Source organism: Hermetia illucens, chromosome 4, assembly GCF_905115235.1.
Source record: "Hermetia illucens chromosome 4, iHerIll2.2.curated.20191125, whole genome shotgun sequence".
NCBI lineage: Eukaryota > Metazoa > Arthropoda > Insecta > Diptera > Stratiomyidae > Hermetia > Hermetia illucens.
The window spans coordinates 38,726,217-38,738,358 of record NC_051852.1 but is presented as its reverse complement, the minus strand read 5'-3'; the positions used below and the strand labels follow the sequence as shown (position 1 = coordinate 38,738,358).

The 12,142-nt window shown below is 40.1% G+C and overlaps 1 protein-coding gene across 5 annotated transcripts in view; it reads right to left on the bottom strand.

Moving 5' to 3' along the window:
- Positions 1-2,149: 2,149 nt before the first annotated feature.
- LOC119653676 (putative uncharacterized protein DDB_G0282133) overlaps positions 2,150-12,142 on the bottom strand; it is a 92,409-nt gene continuing 82,416 nt past the window's right edge. For all 5 annotated transcript variants that reach the window (XM_038058520.1, XM_038058518.1, XM_038058517.1 and 2 more), the window contains one exon: positions 2,150-4,819. In XM_038058520.1, the coding sequence (XP_037914448.1) occupies positions 3,239-4,819 (1,581 nt within the window). In that variant the 3' untranslated portion in view covers positions 2,150-3,238. The remainder of the gene's footprint in view (positions 4,820-12,142) is intronic.

The window sequence follows — 12,142 nt, the reverse complement described above, 5'->3', positions numbered from 1 at the left end:
AAGATTCACTCAATGGCTTGACTATATCCTCTAACATCTTTTCGTACACGCTCGCATTGGTTTTGACACCGGCCTCGCAGAAATGAATATCAGTTATATCATGATATGAGACGCTCCACCATACCATGACAGAAGTCGAATGATGACGACGTTGGACTCGTAAAACATTTTTTCCGCTTCATAACAATTGTGAGCATATACTCGATCATTTTGTTGGGTGAATTTTTCCTCGATGGTAAAATTTTTTTGATCAGAAAATATAATTTTGCGATATTTTTTACCGGGAAATCGTTGCAGAAGACCAGCACACGCCGAGTTCGGCGTATTTCCTTCAGTTTTGGCGTTAACATATGGCTAACGCGTCCCCTGGACCCACCGAGATCGAGATCGCATAATACGACTCATAATTCCAGTTGAAACACCCATTTCGACCGACATTCGTTTCTGCTTGCGGAGAGGATTGCACTGAACACGCTCACGCGACGTACGGAGCGCGGGCAACCCTCCCGCGGCTTGTCAATCACATCAACTGTTTCGCGGTATTCAGCTTATCTCCTAAAAACGAACCGTTCGTTTACCGGCTTCTTTTTTAACAAACTATGAATCTTTTTCGGCGCATTCCCACATTGGTGCAACGTAGTTATCGACTTCCATCATGTTGTCGTTCACGCGCTACTCACCTTCGAAACCTGAAAGCCTGACGGAGGTGGGGTATGGTTAGGTACTCTCCGTACGCAGTGTTACCACTTTCAACGGCCTAACATTCCTCGCTATACGCATCGACTGACAGAACTTATGGCTATACTATGTATAATAATCCTTGGTGTAAAAATCCAATTAGATCAGGGCCTTGAAGTGCGTTAGAGCACTTCATTCAAGACCGTAACGGTATACTACAGGATACCCTATAGGAGGCAATGTCGTCAGCATTGCGCTCGCCTGAGATTATTACCTTGATTTGACTCAGGTACTCATTCACATCACACATCTCTCAGCTATCCGGACACACATATATAATCACGGGAAAACTTTACCCAATCATAAGGAATCATCAACAGCACAACAGTATCCAGGCTAGGCCAGCCAGTAAGGACATCCCGGTTCTGGCCCGAGTTATAGCAATTCTATATCCCTAAAAGCTTTTGACTTTCTGGTCTGTCACATCTTCTTTTTCTACCATAGATATTGTCCTTATAGACTTTCCGGGCTGAATCATCCTCACCCATATGGATTGAGTGACCTGACCGCTGCAACCTATTGAGCCGGATTTTATCCATAACCAGGCGGGCTTGGTATAATCATGAGGAATATCATAACAAAATTAATTGGATTAACTAGACCGATCAGGATCAATGTACGAGGCCAAGTTAATGAAGTATGTCAATGTCACTGGGACAAGGAGACACTACGGTGTAGGCCCTTTAGCCTGGCATAGGAAAGTGATCCAAGAGTGGGAGCGATGCCATTCTCATTAAGTCCACTCAATTGCTAGCCTATGTTAATGATATTCACCATGTGTAGTAATGAGGACGCCTTGATGAAAGCTTTCGTCCAGATTCAAGAAGCGGCACTTCAACGAAAACCAAACCATATGATGGCAAGACAAGAGGTAGCGGTCAATCAGATAGGAAAATATAGCTTCGAAGATGTTAAAATCATTGTCCTGTCTAGGATCAGCAGTTGCAGCCGATCACAGCATAGACGAAGAAATCTATTAAATTCCTTCCGCTTAAAATGTTCCTCAATCGGATGCTTTTATTGATCTTGCTAGTCCTCATGGATTTTGCGGAAATTTGGATCTGAAGTAAACAAAATTATTAAAGTTCGAGAAGATCCTGCAAAGAATTTTCTTCATTCCAGATGTGGATAGATGATTCCAACACCTGCAACGAAGTTTACGTGACTGCGCGGTCATGAAATCAGGTTGAGACCAATGGACGACGAAGAACAATAAGGGCAATATCTATGGTAAGAGACAATGGAGTAGGCGCTTTTTCCCTTGACGCGTTTCTCGTATCAACGAGAGCGCTATTAATTTGTCATGACATCGAAAGGCAAAACAAACGAACAACAATATGTAAAGAATTTTAGGAGCATAAAGAATATTGAAGGCTCAACAAGGATTACAATTCAGAAAAAAGTTACCAAATTTTAGTGTGATTTAATCAAATATTTATTTCTAAAACAAGATGGCTTCAACATAATGTCTTTCCAAAATAATAATAAAAAACAATAACGTCATAATAACTACAGCGGACTAATTCGGAAACAATTCACTTTGGTCTTTGAACCTATTTAACAAGAACAAAAAATTCCTTTCTTCATTACACTTTGAGTTTTCTATAATTTGCCACCAGTCTGCTCCTGTATCTTCCTCTCTTTCCTTCTCTCTCTCTAGTTTAGCACACTCTCGCTTATCCACTAGACTAAGTTTTTTACTTTTTCTTTTAAAATGTGAGTATGTTTAACATTAGAAAAATAAACATTATTATTCAATATTTCAATATATTCTTTCACTTTTCTCTCCAATAAGTTGCTTTTGAATAAAAAAATAAACGAAAGACGATTGGGCACTAGACGGTCACATTGTTTGTCGACTATTTATATAAGTTTCTCTCTCTTCTCTCTACCAATCAGTCATTGTACGCGATAGTGGGAGTAGTAACGAGGATAAAATATTCTGATTATGATTGCTATAGCTTAAAAAAATACGGACATAATCGTAACATACAAACATATGCTGAGGAGTTATAATATTACATACATCGTGCACTTCTCGTAACCAATAATAGCACTACATAACATTGATAAAATATATATTATGATAATATCAAAAAAAAAAGGAAAGTAAGAAATATTCATGTATGTAAAGTGATATTACTTAAATGTACAAGTATATAAGGAATCTGTCAAAAATAATAACTGATATAAATCTTATGCGATCCTTCTCCAAGTCCGTAGTATCCTTTGTAGATTTCTGATGGAATAGGACAAAAGATTTTCTATTTTGATTGGGAATCCAAGAAGTTCATGTGTTTTTCAAAGTAGGACAAATATCACTTCATAGTTTTGAGAAAAAAAATAATTTCCAAAACGGACTTCGAAAAGGCTTTAGCTGTGAACAAAAACAAATAGCAATTGCAGTCAACTACAGGCTAAACTAAACTATTTCCTCTGATTTTCATTGTGTGTTTATATCTTTTCATCGCTTCACTAACTTCTAAATCTCCCAAATATTTCACTCGGCAATATGATTAGTGGCGACTTCAGCTAGAATGAGTAGATCTGAGGTAGGTGTGCTGCTATCAGCAGTGTTGGTAGTGATGTTCTCCGGCTCCTTCTTTATGATAGTCATCATTCCATCAACCAGCTGGCCAGAGCTTACATAGTTGTCTGGATCCAACTCAACTTTAATTTTCGCATCACAACCATTAGTGCCGCTGGTCAGTTGTACTAATCCTACTGCATCGAATACGCTATTTGCTGCAGATGAGGAGTTCAGTGTATTAACGTCACGTCTAGTGATGCTTTCTTTGCGAGCCTTTCGCTTCTGGCTGCCGACCATTGCGTTTTGAAGCCTTTCACGAGCTTCGAAAATTGTCTTCGGTGACGATGGACGTTGATTGCATTGCTGGTGCCGATTTTGAGGCACCTGGTATGACTTTGCTGAAGAGGATGTGGCTGGTCGACGTTTCGAGCTGATTTTCTTTTTCTTCTTGGTCTCACGCTTTCGCAATAAGTACGATTCTAAGCACTGAGCCGGCAGAGCTTTGATTTTCTCCTCTAGATCGAAATCGGATGCATCAAACTGCTTTTGAGAATTCGGTGAGTCGAGTTGAGGTTGACTTCCGTATGGAGAATTAGCCTCTAATCGATCAGGAATGATAATTTCAATGTGATTTGGTTGAGGCGAAGTTTGATTATATGAGCTGAAAGTGTGATTACCTCCAACTTCAGACAAGTGCTCGGGACGCTTGTAGAGACCGTTCAACGAAGTAACAGTTGCACTAGTTCGAGGTTTTGGGTTTATCTTTTTTGCACACGATGTGATTTGGCCGGATATTATGAATTCTTGATAGCGTTTTCCCTTGCACGATCTCGAAGCCCTACATTCATTACTTTCTGTCGGCGAGTAAGGCTTCTTGCTTGCATTCCAAGTTATATGTTCTTCTGAAGCTTTCCTTTTGCCATTTAACATCTGATTTGTCTCCATGCGATTCGCATGATCTCGCATGTTTTGATACGGATCCGACTCGGCTTCACACGACCCCATTGCAACTGACAAAAAGTCAGATGTCTCGCCTAAGGCGTTTTGCAATGCGTTCGCTTGACTATCATTTGTATATCCAGAATTATTGTCATTGGCATTGGTACTGTTAGCATTATCACTTCCATTTGCATTTGGGCTGCTACTCGACGACGAACTGCTACCGTCCCTGCCGCACAATTGACTCAAACTACCCATTTGAGCTTCGTCGGCGAGCTTAAAAACTCCTACATTATTTGTCAGTTTTCTTTGATTATAGACACTATTGCTATTGTTACTGCTATTACGATTGTTACTATTATCGTTAAAGATATTATCTGCATTGAACAGAAAAGAAGTCGACGTTTTCCTGACATATCCATTATCACAGTTAAATCGATCCATTCCATCATCATTTGTTCCGTTCACATCTGATGCATGATAATTATAGTTTGGTGCATTTGGAGAAGTCGGTGATTGATGACCAGGACGTATTGTACATGTGCGTAATGGTGGTGCGGGCAACTTGTACCATTTGAAGTTTGGATTGGCTTTGAAGAAAGCATCTTTGTACTGAAATGGAAAAAAGTAGAATATGAGTCATCAGGAAATTCCCGTTGTATATTTGCCATACATTTTTAACGTCTAAACCCATTAATTTCTTCAATGGAAACGACTGACGGTTAATTGAATTAGGTCCCACCTAAGAAACTTTGAGGGTGGAGATGGGTAATTTTGCCTGTCCTTTACAAAACGCTGGTCATTCGTCCATGAGATTCGGAATCAGCCAAGCATAGGACAGACTCCCCGAACAGGGGAAAGGATACATTCATTCCTGACTATTGCGGACGAAATTCCATGAAGAATAAAACAAACAAAACCAAAAAGATATTAGGGAATGTGGAAAAGATCATTACGTTTGGGCGCAGTACGAAAATGCCTCGTCGTAGCGTGCAACGAAGGAGCTTACGACCAAATCCAAAGGAAGTCTCAAGATGAGATCCTGAAGAGATCGTTGAAACTGGGTAAATGACTTTGGGATTAGTGGGAGCTTAGTCGACTACCCTTACCAGAAATGAAAAGAAAAGGCTTAATTAGCATGAAAAATGGGAAGATGGAACTGGAATAGCTACTGGACTGCACGGACATGTACAACAGCAGAAGACGGGAGAGTGAGTTCCACTACATAGCGCAGTAAGCGATTGTCGCCTCTTCTTGATATGTGTCCTATCCGTCGCCACTCCCGCCCTCCGATCATTTCGTCCACTGGTAACTGAATCTTTTCAGATTGCAGACTTAATAATCATCACTGACGGGTCAGTCATGGAGGGCGGATCAGGCGCAAGAGTGTTCTCCGGTAATCCGATTATAGAACTAGCCCGAACCCCTCGAAAAAATTGGGAACATATACCAGGCGAAGATATATGCCATTCCATTGGCACCAGAAGAACGTCTGTGACAAAAATGGAGGGGTCGCATCATTCGAATCTGTTCCGACAGTCGGGCGGCATTATCGGCACTAAACAGCAACGACATATCAAAGCCAGTTGGTGTGGAGTTGTCATCAGATGCTGCTGAAACTTGGTCGACTGAACGAAGGATTCCTGATGTGGGTGCCGGGGCACTCTAGCATCGCTGGTAGTGAGGAGGCTGACAGACTGGCTCGCGGAAGATCTGGATCCATAATGGTGGGGCCAGAACCAGCTTTTGGAATCCGGCCACCCACTGTCAAGTCTAACTCTGAAGGACGTAATTGCAAGGATTCACGCAGCCGAGTGGAGAAATTCGGACTCTTGCTGGCAGGCGAAAATCCTTGTGAAAGAGCCTAGGGTTACTAGAGCGACATTTTTGTTGTCCGTTAAGAAGTGGGACATGAATGGGACATTGCTCCTTAAACTACCATATGGAAAAGATTAGGGACGTGGTTTCGGCTATGTGAAGCCAATGTAGGAGAAAGACGAGACGGCCCTGCACTTTTTATACAGCTGCCCGGCCTCCTTATATCTCAGACGACACCTTGGCACGGTTTTCCCCAATGAAGAATCTGCACACTCTCTGCCTTCTGAGAATGTTCACAGATTCGCTAGAGCCTGCGAACGCCGTAGGCGGGAGGCCATTGAATAGGCGATTTGCGAGGATAGTACAATGGGCCTGACAATGGCCTCAGTGCTCAGAGATGCGCCTCTCCCCGTGGACTAAACTAACTAAACTACCTTCCATGTGTTAATCCCACATAGCAACACAGAAAGAACATTAGCACTGAAGAATCTGAATTTGATCTTGGTATTGCGATGATTGCATTTCCAGACTTTAGACAAGATAGTGAAAGTGGATCTAGCGCTGCCAATGCAAGGTATCCAGTTCGGTGTCATCGTTGGATATACAAACTGATCGACGCCTCCAATGCCCTGCCTAATAAGGCAGATAGAGAGCGTGAGATGACCTTTGAGGCTGAGATTTCTTTTTGGTTTTTATCTTCAGTCCGATTCTATTTGCCCCTCTTTCCAAATCCAAGGCCATTTCGCCATGGTCCTTCGCTTAATGAAACAACAAACAGATGTCATAGCGTAGTGCAGAAAAGATGTCATGGTCCATTTGATACATGACAATAGGTTCGGCTATTTCATACATTGAATAAGGTCTTATTTCACACAAAACTTATCCCCTATGTTGGCGGTGAGAAATATCTATTTTTCAATTTTCAATTCATGGAAGGCTATTTTTTTGGTAGGCATTTGCCTGAAGTGAAGTCTCTATTTATATACGGTTCATGGTTCAATCACGCCATCGATGTCAGCTTATGGCAATATGTTTCAACTCTTTCCATTATTTTGCGACAAATTTATACTTTTCCTCCATTGTCCTGGAGCTTTCTAGTAGCAATGGCGGTCACTTTATACTTTTCCTCCACTGTCCTGGGGCTTTCTAGTAGCAGTGGCGGTCACTTTCAATGTGCCAACACAAGGTCCATGACTCCATGAGGTGCGAGGCATTTAAGGAAGGATAGATGAACACCTTCACGTCCTCCGGACAAGGTAGCATAAAAGGTGTCAGGAAAATAAAAGTATTCGTGACAGAATGCAAGCCCGGCAGAATCCTTTTTGGACTACAAACTTCTTTGCAAGTTTATCTTATGGTAATGTAGGACATATAATTTTACAACGTTTTATAATCCTCTGATAATAGTTATTAGTTTTTCTGGAATGGTCATCCTGTGTAGGACTCTTACTCTGTCGAAAATCTTCTCGAAATGAATAAAAAGCAGATGGGTGCGGATCTAAACTCCGCATTCTACTTCCAAATGTTCGGGTGGATATACTTTTGCGGCGGGACCCAGAGCAGTCAACAGTTTGCTCTTTCATGCATTTCAGAATTATTTAAGCTGCTATTATTGCGACGACATGGAGCAGGCAAACACATATTCAATTATCCTACTCAAGCCGAATGTCCTTCTACAAATAAGGATCATTGCCTGCTTCCATTTACTGTCAAAGATCTCACATTGCCGAGATTGTTTCATCTATACAGAAGTAGCACCTTGCATTTGTTTGAACTTCAAGGCTGTTTCGCGTTAGTTCATCTTTCCATGTTCGATTGGCTCGCTTGGCTAATGTCCATATTGTTTTCGTGAGAATAGAGAGAGTTTAAATGTGAACCACTGCCCGCAGATGAACACCTATGTTGAGTTAAACTTACGACCTTCATTTAGCGGTAATGTAGTTCCCTCCATATAAAGGAAGATAAAATAAATTCTGGTAATTATAGAAATGCGTCCTTGCTCAATATAGACTCGGATCACTATCTCGTTGGCATGGTGCTCCGAGCTCGAATTACACCACCTACAATTCCCTCTGACAATCAGCTGAGAGTGGGTACTGAAGCCATCCACAACACAGACCTCCGCGACACCTATAAGAGGGAAATGGATGCCGCAATAACCGCAGTCAACAGAGGTCCTGGAGATGAAGCATAAACAAATGATCTTCACAATCATCTGCAGAAGGTTATCATTGATACGGACACAAAGATACTTGGCCCCAGCCGCAAAAAAAATCGAAACGGCTGGTTTGACGATGAATGTAAGCTAGCTATGAAACGGAAGAATGCTGCATACCGAGTAATGTTTCATTCTCAAAGAACGCGGGCACGCGCAGAGACTTATCACGAACTCCGTTGAGCGACTTCATAGACGGAAAAAGGAATCCTGGGAAATCTGATTTCCGACAGAATGGGCATATTAGAGCGTTGGGTTGAGTACTTTGATGAGCTACTGAACAACCAGAACATCGACGAGTTGGAGGTTCCGCCAACTGAAGACGACGGACAAATATTGCCACCACCAAGTATAGGAGAAACGGTCCGTGCAATTCATCGGCTTAAAAGTCATAAGTCGCCAAGAGCCGATGGAATTACAGCCGAATTGGTTAAATATGGTGGCGACCAGTTACACCAATTGGTTCATCAACTTGTGCTCAAGGTATGGAACAGCGAATCAATGCCTGGCGATTGGCAAAGAGGCATTATCTGTCTCATACATAAAAAGGGAGACATCACACAGTACAGCAATTATAGAGGTATCACGTTGCTGAGTACTATCTATAAGATATTCTCCTCTATCTTGCTAGGCCGGATAGCCCCATACGTCCAGAACATCATTGGCTCATACCAAAGAGGCTTCACTCCAGGCAAATCAGCAACAGATCAGATCTGCGGCAAGCGATGGAAAAACTGTTGGAATATGGACAACAGTTTCCCTATCAACGAATGTTGGTGCGACCCGACATCAAACGGATGCGGAGACTAAGATTCCCTTTGGTGCTGAAAGGAAATTGCACATCGATTTTCGTAGGCAGATTAATTAAACATTCCTTGCTACTTGCATCCACATATGAGAAGATCTGGAAGATCGACGTGCAATCTCCTTAAATTTAAACATATTTAAGTAAATATGTTTTAAAACTAATAGAACTCTACTCTTAATATATTGAGAGCATTAATATTTGAAAGGCACACTGGCACTAAAATATTCAGAGAAATAGAAGAGCTCTAGGTTTTCCATTAAATTCTAACACACCACTGATCTCATTTGATCCCAATTTAAAACCCATAACAAAACATCTCCAATAGCATCGTTCATAACTATTGTATAGTGCAACTAGTCAATAACAACAAAATTCTACTTTAAATCAATAAACATGTCACCATTTCTTTCAAACTAATAACAGTATTATTGACAAAAAAAATGAATTAAGTAAATTTCGTGTGGCAATGATAACCTTCTCAAGGTTACTAAAAATTTCCATTTCATCGCATAGAATTTAGCAAACTTTGCATATTCATTTATATGTTCAGTCGCGTGTTTTCATATATTTTCTTCTTTGAGTTGACTGGATCGCTTTCATTCTTAACGCCGATTAGATAATGCAATCAAGTCGTCTTGGTACGGGGACAGAATATACGCGAAATAATAGTTAGTGCTGAAAAGGGAAAGACTTAAGTAAATATACATATCTTTATGATAAGCTTGTTGTGATGATACCTCCTCCTGAGGTTTTCTCGGTCAATAGAGAGAGAGTGTGAGTGTTCTGGTACCATATGAACTTGTGATCACTTCTATTTCCTTTCGAGTAATTCTAATAGAAATGGTATTTCCTGTTTTTTTCGCCACGTTAATGGTGAGAGTTTTTATAGAATCCTCATCTTTGCCACCGTTTAGTTGATTGAAGCCGAAATCAGTGGTTTTCAGTATTGTCACTGTAATTTCGGTTTATGTTTACTTTTGATAAACCAGAAAAACACAGCTGCCATATGATAAACAAGATAAACTTGTAAGTGCTAGCACAAAAACACGAATAGAATATAAATTACACCGAAAATTAGTAGCCAAAGTGAGGCTCCACATGTTCTTCTTAAGAATGATATCGCAGTGTTGCATATCAAGAAATGGCAATATGGATCACTTTTCTGTAGAAAATAATTAAATTAAGAACAAAGTTTCGGGAATTCATAACTGCGAAAAAACTAAGGGTAGACAGTTGTTCACTTTCTATGGATTACAAAGCAAATTAGAAATGGAGGATAGTATAAATGTGGGTAAACCGAAACACATTGAAAAAAGTGCATCCAATGTGAATCGTGACATACCAAAGGCAAACAATTTTAAGCTATACTTTAATGGTAACAAACGATCGCTTTCTTGAAGAGTTATAGGTCTTGGCAGAAGGAAGCTTCAATTTCTTTTAAACCGCTAAGTGGCAATGAATGAATGCAAGAAGTATCAAATGGTGTTGTATTCAGCGGGATCGAATGACACCTACAGAAAGAATGGCTGGCTTACTCCTATTTCTTTTTAGTTTTTTTACATACAAAAATGTCAGGACCACAATTTACGACATTGAATGAAGTGCTCCTACACACTTCAAGGCCCTGATCCAATAAGGATTATTGCGTCAACGAGTATTATTAATGCTTATGGTTTGGTAAAAAATTTGTGCGGCCCACGAATAAACATAAAAGGGACTGATTTTCTAAACCTTGCAAAAGGGTTGATTCGCAGGTAAACAATACTGTTGAGAAAATGGAAACACCGAGCTTAGTTCTCTCGGATATTTTTTTGGAGGGGAAAAATAATAATATAACTTTTCACTAAGGATGAATCTACCATAACCGAAATTTTATAGTGATTACATATGTTACAATGGAATGAAGGTTTGTCAGAAATCTTTAAGTTCATTCCGACGAGAAGTTGAATCAACAAAAACCTTGGATGCAACATCAGGCCCAAACTCAAAAATGACAAATATGGAGTAGGAGGAAAGAGTAATCAGAGGGCTCCGTTGAAGGTTAAACTGCTTTGAGAAGTTTTGAAATAATTCTTCCATATGGCAAAGAAAGTCGTACTGACATTGCCAACTCTACTTTGCCGCATACAAGTAGGAACACCGAAACCGCTAGATAGACTGAAGTTTGGAGGATATTTGTTAGCCAATAGTTTAAAAAAAAACACTTTAAGAGAGAAACCAAATAGCGATACTGTTTCAACGACTGGATACTTCCGATTTGTATAGAAATTTTATTAGAATCGTTTTAGTGTCTGCACTTCATTCCAAAACGGTTGCACTAATTGGCATGGAATTTGCTGGTGGGTTCTTAGCTCCTTTATAATGAATGAAGTGAGTATTACGATTTTGCGTTAAGTTTAAGCGCAATACGTACGGTATATAGCCGTGATACCAAATGAAGGGCCTCATAATTTCTGAATCAAGCCTTGCTTTCGACATTGATTGCTAAGGAGAGGAGTGAGTAGCATCTCAAGTTTAATAATCTCATAGAGTTGAACAAATACCGTCACAAAAGTACACGCATGAGAGAAATGTTAATAAATTTCGTGCAAGTTAAGCGAACTCTCTTCCAATCAAAACATAAAATTCGAAGAGCTCCCAATTTGCACATAGTCCTTATTTGCGTTTTTGGAACATGAAAAGTACACTTATCCCCTAGGAGGATTGCGAAATCGGCGGAGCCATGGAAAAAAAAAATTTTGCATTTGTAGGTCACTAACTTTGCCGAAAACAAATTCAATTTCATCGTTCTTAGAGGATTCGTTTGCCCACGCAGGCTCTTTTCGAAAAGCAATTACGAAAGCATTTGTTGACGTACAAACAAACCTCAGGAAACCGAATTATTTAAAAAAAATATATTTCTTATCAAAACACTAAATATTGATGGCGATACTTCCTCCTCAATTGGTTAGATCCCACACCAAATTTGCGGATTGAGGACTACTTCCATCACTAGAAGGATATAATTTTTAAGCGCGCCTTCATGATATCAATACCGTTGAGAATTGATGGAGAAAATTATTTGTGATATTCACTCTGATTACCGATATAAACA